Genomic DNA, 10,075 nt, shown 5'->3' with positions numbered 1-10,075 from the left:
AACAGTGAAAAAAATAACAGTAACTAGTAATTATTATTATTATTATTACTGTTCTTCCTCCCAAAATGTACAGTTCAGATAGAACAAAAGGCGAAAGCAAAAGGAAAGTTACAGCAAGAGAGAGAGAGAGAGAGTTAGAGATTACACTATGACATAGAGAAAAGTTTCTACTCAGACTTGTAACTGTCAACGGTGAGCTCCGGTTGGCCAGCAACATAGTCAAGGAGGCCTTCACCGGGCTTGTCCGCCGGAGAGTCAGAGCCGGTGTGAGCAGAGGTCTTGCCGAAGAAGACGACAGCTACAAGGAAGAGGGCGGTGGAGAGGAAGAGCGGCCAGAAGTAGGTCAAAATGGTGAGGAAAGAAGGTGCCAAAATAACGATGGAAGAAAGGGTGAGTGAAAGGGTGAGGGAAAAGATAATGGGGTACTTGAACTTGAGCAACTTTTGCGGGATCTCCATGGTTTTTCAGAGAGACAAGAAGAAGAAAAGAAGGAAGAAAGGGTTGGTCCTTTGTTTTTCTTTAAAGGGAGAGAGTATGAGGAAGAGAAAGAGAAAGAGATTCTCTACTAGAAGGAGGAAAGTGATGGGTATTTTCTCTTTAAATTGCAAAAGTGAAATGGAATTAAGATTGTAATTTTTAATAAAAATAACATTACAGTGTTTGATATTTTAACGAGTCGGTAATTGATTTTTTTTCGAGTTTTTACCTTTCTTATTAATCTAGTTAAATGTAGCTTGTTTAATGTGTGCTCTTTATTCTTTCTTTTACACCCTTTTAGTCTAAGAGTAGAAGGAATTTCCTTTATATACTTGATTCTTATGTCCCTATATTGCATGTCAATGTTGTAGGGAGCATACATAGTTCATAACTTTCTAGCAAATTTGTTTCAATTTTGATACAAAAATGTATAATTTAGGCTCTTGCTTTCATCATTAAGTATCACCAATTGAGAGCAGGGCATGCCAAAATCGAAAACTATACAAATTTTTTCCAAACATTCGATTAATGGGTTTGTTCGTTTGTCTTCAAATATTTATTTTTATCTAAAATTTACGAAAATTATGACAAAAAAAATGAAGGAAAAACAAAAGGAAGGGGAACCATTTGAAAGGCTTCAAATTGATCACCAAAACTGACTAAAACAAATTTGATGTCTTGCCCTAAACCAAAGGCTTTTAAGTTATTTGAGGTAATTAAATTTAAAGTGAATTAGTACTCAAAAATAAAGGAAAAATAGAAAGAAAATAGAGGTAAGTAGGTAGAATTCAAAAGTGGGGGGGGGTTGCATGGGACATTTCAACGGTAAAAATTAATGTCAATGGCACACAGATCCTTTGTCCTTTCACTGAAATTGTCGGCTACTTTGTATTTTTTCAAAATGAAACTGCATTTAGCATTAACCAAAGTTTTTGTAAGCTTGTGACCAAGATAAGATCCAAAAGCATAAGGTTTGCAGTAACCCAAGGCCTGAATTTATTCCACTTTCAGAAACAATTATATTCTAAAAAAATAAAATAAATAAAAAAAAAAAGAAAGCTTTATACCCATCTTTTACTAGATCTTGTTCTTACCAACATTTTAAAATTTTGGGCTCTTTGATCCCCTGGTTTGGGAGGTTTAGACTCACTAAACACGACAATTTTAATTTAAATTCGTTTAATTCTATATCGTTTTTGTGTTGTGTTAATGAATGAATAGTATTCAAAATTGTTAAATCCCTTATTGTTTTCTGTAATGATAAAAAAACAACTATAAGCTTGAATCTTGAAATCAATATCTTAAAATTAAGATACGAAACACGATAATTCGAATTTAAATTCACTTAATTGTCAAATTTACTATTGTTTCCTACACTGATAAAAGAAAACAGTAGACTTTAAAACTTGAAACTAATTTCTCAAAATTAAAATATGGAACACGATAATCTCAATTCAAGATGCAGGATTAAATCATGAAACCAACCTTTTCAAAATTTTCATGTCTAAGGTTTGAGAAATTTGAAGATAACTTCATCAACCACTCCCATGGAGTCCTATTTAAGGGTATTGCTTGCAAAAGTTAAAGAACCCAAAGCCATGAAGTGACAGCCATTCATGGAAGGTTGGTTTATATGAGAAACTAGTCAAAAGGATTTGGGAGAAAAGTTAAAAGTAGATAAGAGGAACATGACATTATTTTCATCATGTTATCCTTTATTGACTAGCATAAGCAATGTGTCAAATATCAATTATTTCAGTATGCATTCCTGACTTGGACCTAATGCACCAAAAAGATTATGAATTCTTCAGATGTAATCAAAGTAAAATTAATTTTGATTTTGATATGAATGCAAAAAATAGATAAGGATTCATAGAATTTCCTATGTGCTGTAAATAGCATTAGATTAGATGGCCGTTGAAAATAGTTATTCCTCGTAATATGTATTCTGTGAGATTTTTAAATAGTTAATATCGATCATTTTTCGATATTAGTTATTTCATGTGAGTAAAAATAACCGAATAATATTTTAAATAAAATCAACTTCGATTATTTGTGAATTTTTTATCATATAAATACTAAAACCTAACCATAATATATAAACTCCTTCTTTTTCTTCTTATTTCTCTCTCTTTTCCTCACATCGACCTCAGCTATTCTCTTTTTAAAACAAACCCTAACTCCATCGTCACCGGTATCCTCCACCATCCGTTCTTCCCTTTTGCTTTCCTTCTTATTTAATTTTTTATTACTCAAATTCAAATTAAGATTTTTATCAAAACTTCCATCATGTCAACCAATTAGGTCAGTAAGATAGCACATATAATTGCTAAATGTAAATGTGAACGAGATTATGAATCCAAAAATAAGAAGGAAATTGGCATATAGTATACACGATTCGGATAAAATTAATTAAGATTGACTATGAGTCCAAAAATATGAAAGAAACCGACATATAATATATGATTCGGATAAATTAATTAAAATATTTACTTCTCAACGACGTTAGGCATAAATATAATTTTTTTAAATTTGACTTTAACATATCATATTATATATATATTGTTAACAATTCGGGTACATTAAGGTACTAGCTTATGAGTTCCATTGGAAATTATGAAATTTTTCTATAATTTGATTGTAATTTTCATTTGTAATTAATTAAAAATTAAGTTACCTATAATTAATGGACTTACTTTATTATTAGAATTTGCAAACAACAGGGACAAGTAAACTGGTCTGTGTTTGACGGTTCCTTCAGTTTGAAGTCTAGTGATCGGACCGCCACAATGGCGGCGCCTGTAAGAACAACCGCAGGCGCTGTTGTCGTGGCAGCAGCTATCTCTATTTCCATGGCTGTCTTCTCTTACTTCCTCTTCTTCAAAAAAACCAGTTCGACCCTTCACTCCGACAAGAAGAAAAAGCAAACAAGTGGGGTTGTTGATGCCATTGGTAACACCCCTTTGATTCGTATCAACAGCCTGTCTGAAGCCACTGGCTGTGAGGTTACTATCATCTCTCTCTCTCTTCAAAAGATTCTATCTTTTTTGATTGATTTTGGTACCGGAGTAATTTCTTTCCCTTCTGTCTGCAGTCTTCTGTGTTTTAGTCTGATTTTGATCTCTGGGTGTCTTCAGTTATGTCTCTTAAGTCATTTGTTTGAATTGGTCACCTTAATCTTCTTTGATTTTGAGATCAATTTCTTCCCATGTTCATGCACATATAGTAGGAAAAAGGATTACCACTACAGTTTTAATTTATTCTTTAGTTTCTTTTTGGCTTTTCAGATTCTTGGCAAGTGTGAGTTTCTGAATCCTGGAGGAAGTGTGAAAGATAGAGTTGCTGTGAAAATCATTGAGGAGGTAATTTATAGAATTGAAACATAAAGAACCATTCAAGCTGTGATGCACTTGCCGCTTGGTAGCATGCCTTTTCTTTCCATCACGTATGATAATTTCATGCTTCACATTAAAAGCTTGCACTTGAATCATAGCACTTTAAGCCATGGAGTGAGAATTGAATTCCCTGTGTCTTTATACCTTTTTAAAACTTTGGGGAGTTAATGTTTTTCACAATTTCATGATAGCTAATGCTTGATATTTGTCTAGAGTTTGTAAATGATTAGTCTTGGCAGTTCTATTTGTTAACCAGTTCTTCTTTGCTTATACTTTCCAATTTCTGGCGCAATATAGGCTCTGGTATCAGGTGAGCTAGCTCCAGGTGGAGTAGTCACTGAAGGAAGTGCTGGGAGTACTGCAATTAGTCTTGCCACAGTGGCTCCTGCCTATGGATGCAAATGTCATGTAGTCATCCCTGATGATGTTGCTATTGAGAAGGTATGCATAAAATGTGTTGGGACGAAGACCTTCCTTGGACAATTATGTGATTCTTGCAAGTACTGTTGAATTCTCTTTTAGGATTGAAAGGATATATGTTAGGATGGTGCAGGCTCTTTAGAAATGTATACTTACTAAGACAGACACTTCTGTCTCTTCTGCATGTAGCAATTTCTTTTTCTTTACATTTTCGATGTATTGCAACATGCTCTAATCGATTTTGTCACTTTCAAACATCTCTTTAGTCTCAAATACTTGAAGCACTGGGAGCTACTGTCGAAAGGGTAAGACCAGTATCGATTACACACAAAGACCATTATGTCAATGTTGCTAGGAGGAGGGCGCTAGAAGCAAATGAATTAGCAGCGAAGAATAAAAAAGCCAGCCAAGTGGATGGCAAAGACCAGGATCAAATAAATGGTTGCATACCTGACCAGGAGAAAGAAAATCCGGGTTTCTTGAGTCATTGTAATGGTGGTTTCTTTGCTGATCAATTTGAAAACTTGGCAAACTTCAGGGCCCACTATGAGGGTACAGGGCCTGAGATTTGGGAGCAGACTGGTGGCAGTCTAGATGCATTTGTTGCAGCTGCAGGCACTGGTGGCACTGTGGCTGGAGTTTCGAAGTTTCTCCAGGTAGAAATTTATAACCTCTTTTCAACCATTTTGTACATATTTATATGAGGGGACTAACTTAACTATTAAATGTTTGGACAGGAGAAGAATCAGAACATCAAGTGCTTCTTGATAGATCCTCCCGGTTCTGGTTTGTTCAATAAGGTAACAAGGGGAGTCATGTACACTAAAGAGGAAGCTGAAGGAAGAAGGCTTAAGAATCCTTTTGACACCATAACAGAAGGGATTGGAATCAACAGATTGACTGAAAATTTTATGATGGCAAAGCTCGATGGGGCTTTCCGAGGCACAGATAAGGAGGCTGTTGAAATGTCAAGGTCAGTCTATCATCTTTTATATGTGTTCTCTTTAGCATTTTTTGTTTCCCACATCATTGAAAGGATGAAAACATACAAGCTTTGGGGATCAAAATTGTGCCTGGATGATGTTGTCTTGTCAAATGTTGAATCTGACATTATCTCCTTGGACTCTGCCTATTCTTTTGTGGTTAGAATGTTTGCTTGGCTTTGAGCTTCTAATCTTATACCTGCTTGACATTTCAGGTTCCTTTTGAGGAATGACGGGCTCTTTCTTGGGAGTTCTTCAGCCATGAACTGTGTTGGAGCTGTTAGAGTAGCAAAGGCTCTCGGCCCTGGCCACAATATTGTAACCATTCTATGTGACAGTGGGATGAGGCATCTAAGCAAATTTTACGATGCCAAGTATCTGTCACAGTATGGATTGACACCTACTGCAACTGGATTAGAGTTCATGAGCATCAAATGAACCCTGCTGAGATGTTGGCTTAGGTTTGTTCAAGCTTTCCATGTCAGGTCAGGAGGCATATCTAGGCCATGCTTCTTGATGAAAGTTTCAGAAGTCACTCAGCCAAAGTAACCTTCATTTTTGGGAATGACCTTGTGTAAGGATTGAAGCTTTAGGATTTTTAGTTTTAACACTTTGTGCTTACGTTGGTAACCATTCTTTTTCCCCAAAGAGGAATTCATTAGTTCCATGGAAACTACTTTGACAAACAATTTTGAAACCCTTAACTTATAATGAATATTTACACTTATACAAGTGCTGTTTTGCTACTTTTGCACTTCAGATATGCTGTTAGAACTGCTAAATTTGGAGTGCCAAAGACTGTTTTTACACGACTCTTGTTGATGAAGCTGCACTTATATCCCTTATTACTGACTACAAACATTTATCAGGTTCTCAAGTACAATGATCTTCCTCAAACTTTCTTCAAGAATGGGAAGACCATGTTAGGCACATCTTCAATTTCATCTGAAACTGTGTTTAACAAATGTGAGGAACTAACTCCTCTTCTCCCTCACCACCCGAATTCATATTTAATGAAGAACAAAAAGTAAAATGAGAGTGAAAATACGAGACTTCCTTGTTATAGTGAACCTGATAAGGTCCAACGAATACCAAGATGTATGTTGGCACAAGATAGACCAGAAAATTGGAGTAAAAGAACTTAAAATCTGACTTAAATAGCTTCTGCATTAGCACTGAAACCAAATGGTCTGCTTGATGGATTATTGTCAAAATACATAACCTCGATAATTCCCTTGCCTCCAACAATACAAAGACTTAAAATAATTGGTGCACTTGATAAATATCTTCATCTAAGGAAAACTCCACTCACTGGGGGTACCACTTATCAAACTGTGCCTCATTACAATGTGGATCTAGCCAATCCCTGGGAGAACCCTTGGACATGTTGGGGCTTGCTTTCCCACCACCTACAAGCTCTCTCAAATTTTCCACCTTATTTTCCCGCCCTGTCCCACTGATCCTTCTATCAGCTTCTTTCAGTTTCTGTTTAAATCGTTGCTTTCGACTGGATTGATTCAGCTCTTGCTGCCTTGATTGTGAAGGAGGAGCACCGTGTGGTCCCAAGTAGATGTTCTCTTCTATTTTAGTCTGCACAAGCCAAAATATGAACATTGTCTACATCTTAGTGTATATCTGTAAACAAGATAGGACAAAAGCTCCAAACAAATCAGTCTTGACATCTACAGATATAAGTATATGTAATTGACCTGTGAAGGAGGTTTTGAGGATTCTACTTCTGAAGCATCAGCTTTATTTTTACCCGATTCTTCAATTCCCAAGCTTGGAATCACAAATCCCTCAGTGTCTAAAGAAAAACATCATGAAACAAGACATTAACATAAGGATAGTCAGCTTCATCTCAATCAATTTCAATGAGAAAAATCATTTCTAAACAGAAGGAATTACAATTAAACAATATTTTAGCATACCGACAGAGGTAATTTTATAAGATTTCAATGAAGAAAAATTCACTCAATCAATTGGGGACTGAAAGGAGTATAAAACTCTTTCCCTCTCTCCTGACAAGGACCAGCAATACAGCAACAACATGAGAGAAATCAATCACTGACAAGGAGGTTTAGACAGCCCCTTGCTAACTCTAGGAGCCACCCCTTTAAAAGAGGCCACTTAGCACAGCCATCTTTTATAATGTTACAAGACATAGCAGTATTTCATTCATTGTCAAAAAGGAAATCACTAAAGTGTTTCATTCCATTATAGTTATACAAAATTTGACCTGCCACAAAATGAAGGAATTAACCACTTAACGATGATGGAATTGCGTCAACTTCATTGTGCACCAAAAGAAGGAAAGGTGCCATGGTAATATCCAAACAACAAAATAGTTGAAGCCACATAAAATCAGCAGCATATACAGATACAAGATGAAGGGACTGGACTAAACGAACTTCAAGCAATTTCAAATTAGAAAGTGAGGGGGGAAAACATAATTGCATTTGTGTTTACCATCACCTTGTTCTAAATCCAGCTAATTCAAGACACCAAAAGCAATAAAAAAATAACTAAGGAACTAATGTTTAGAACTGAAAACTTTAAGATAATGCATACAAGTTATATCTACAAAAGCAAAAACAGGAAAAGGAAGTGGTAGAAATGTAAATTGACAAAAAAGCAGAAAGAATCTCAACTAGATTGATGCAAGGTAAACTGTTATATTAACAAGCTTTCTTGTCAGTTTCTCAGTTTATCCAAGAGATACCAGTTATCAATTCTCTAACTTCTGAGCCTCATACTCATATCCTACACAAAGTAAAACTTCATGGAACTCCAATTCTAGCTTATTGTAACCTTCAAATGACTCTTAATTAGCAAAACAAATGACCTTCTACATAACATCATCACTTCTATGCAAAGGCAACCAGATATCAACTGAAGCAATAAAGAACAATACAAGTTGCTTCTATAGCATGCTAATGAAGGATTAAAATGCATAATCCTCAACTCAATGTGGCTCAATCTATAAGCAGATCACCATCCCCCAATCAAAATATCAACTCAAACCAGTTAAACTTTACCAGACTAAACAGAACAGCATGCCCACCAATCAAAAACAAAACCAACACACAAAGAGAGCTAATATAGATAATAACAAATACCAAATATAGCCCCAAGTCATAGTTAATCATGCTCACAAAGGAATTCTCCAATAACAACAAACTCAAACACCCAATTTTCTCACATATATCACTACAATCTAAAAAACCCATATCTACAAATTAAAAACAGATAAAAACCAGTTATAAAAATTAGATTTTTAGCACAAAGATCCAAAATTCTCCCCATTTATCAGAAATTTCCCAGGAAACAAACAAACAAGTTACAGGGGGGGGGGGGGGGGGGGAGGGAGAGACAGAGAGCGAATATACCCCACTCATCTTCGTGTTCATGGAGTGAAGGAGTGGCGTGCACTGGAGATGGGTCCATGGGGTGCTGAAGATCATGGATTTCAATGGCTAAAGGGCAGCAAAGCCCAAAGAGAGAAAAGAGAGATCAACAATAAATCAGCAGCACAAATCCCAAGACCAAAATGTAAAGGAGAAAGCTTTGGAATTTATAGAAGCCAAAGAAGAATCTCCAAATATGGGAACTTTATTCCCCTTTTTTTTTATATTTTTGTTGTAATTTTGATGAATTTCGTGGAAAGTTATACACAGAAATTAAAAACCCTAACCCTAGAAAAGTTTTGGGCTTTTGGTAGCATTAAATTTGCCTCTTTTTCTGTATTTCTTGTGTATGCTCAACATATTCTCCATACTACCCTCAAAAAATTTAATTTTTTTATTAATAATTGAAAGAAATTTATTTACTTTTCTATTTTTTAAGATAATTTTAAAAATTTTTTAGTAAAATATGTTTTTTTATACACGATGTAAAGTAATAATTTAAAATCTAAACAAAAAATTTTTGAGACATACAACTCTATTGCTATTATTTGATTAAATTTTGTTCAATCAATGACAGAATAAGATCAATTTTTTTCAATATCATAATAAAAAATTAATACATACATCTATCATTAAATACAAAGCATAATTTGAAGCTAACTTAATTTGTTGTTATCATTTTTTATAAAGCAATCTAGTATAAGATTAGCGTCATGGTCTATCATTAACTTATAAAATAATATCCGTTTTAGTCTATTTTATTTAAATCTTATATATTAAAAATGATATAAATACTTAAATTCTCAATCGTATTTTAATAAACAACCAATGTGAGATTGACAAAGAATGTAATTCTGGGTTTTTGGTTGTTCAACATTGAACAAAGCTAACTCTCCTTGGAAGATTTGAGGTTAAAAAAATACAAACAACAAGATTATGGTCATGGGCAAAACCTCATGGACAATCCCTTCTTACCCATTTTTTATTTTCTAGGAAAAGGAAAAGAGGGTGACAAAAGTACAATGGCAGTATCTTAGTTTAATCTTTGATTACCAACACAAGAACCCATGCCATTGTTTGATGCCAGTCATCAGATGCCTTGCCTGATGCTATTTTGACTTAGTTTTAGGACACTTTGACTGCCCTTACTCTTATAATCCAAGTATTCCCATTTTTAATACCTTTTTTTTGGGGTATTGCAGATCTGTATAACCTGAAAGTCTGTACTGTTGATTAAGAAAGAAGGGAAGAAAAACAAAAACATTGTTTCTTTCACTTCTGTTTGCCATTGGGAGTAAACTTGTTCAAAACCCAATCATTCACATGACAAGTCACATGTACCCCAATTAACTAATGACCTGGTTAATATGGAAATTGCACTTGATGGAGCAGG

At 34.8% G+C, this 10,075-nt stretch overlaps 3 protein-coding genes across 3 annotated transcripts; 1 reads left to right on the top strand and 2 right to left on the bottom strand.

Moving 5' to 3' along the window:
* On the bottom strand, nt 1-568 carry LOC18593299. The gene has a single exon (XM_007020453.2). It carries the CDS (start codon nt 456-458, stop codon nt 168-170), a length of 291 nt encoding a protein of 96 aa, XP_007020515.1. The 5' UTR covers nt 459-568; the 3' UTR covers nt 1-167.
* Nucleotides 3,186-6,084, top strand: LOC18593298 (cysteine synthase 2). The gene is made up of 6 exons (XM_007020452.2): nt 3,186-3,482; nt 3,765-3,839; nt 4,170-4,313; nt 4,559-4,948; nt 5,030-5,265; nt 5,491-6,084. Exons 1-6 carry the CDS (start codon nt 3,267-3,269, stop codon nt 5,711-5,713), a joined length of 1,284 nt encoding a protein of 427 aa, XP_007020514.2. The 5' UTR covers nt 3,186-3,266; the 3' UTR covers nt 5,714-6,084.
* On the bottom strand, nt 6,408-8,929 carry LOC18593297. The gene is made up of 3 exons (XM_007020451.2): nt 8,665-8,929; nt 6,985-7,082; nt 6,408-6,865 (listed from the first exon to the last, which is right to left on the bottom strand). Exons 1-3 carry the CDS (start codon nt 8,720-8,722, stop codon nt 6,584-6,586), a joined length of 438 nt encoding a protein of 145 aa, XP_007020513.2. The 5' UTR covers nt 8,723-8,929; the 3' UTR covers nt 6,408-6,583.

Source organism: Theobroma cacao, chromosome 7 (assembly GCF_000208745.1).
Source record: "Theobroma cacao cultivar B97-61/B2 chromosome 7, Criollo_cocoa_genome_V2, whole genome shotgun sequence".
Classification (NCBI taxonomy): domain Eukaryota; kingdom Viridiplantae; phylum Streptophyta; class Magnoliopsida; order Malvales; family Malvaceae; genus Theobroma; species Theobroma cacao.
Note: the sequence above shows the minus strand (reverse complement) of the source record. Positions and strands in the feature narration are given on the sequence as shown.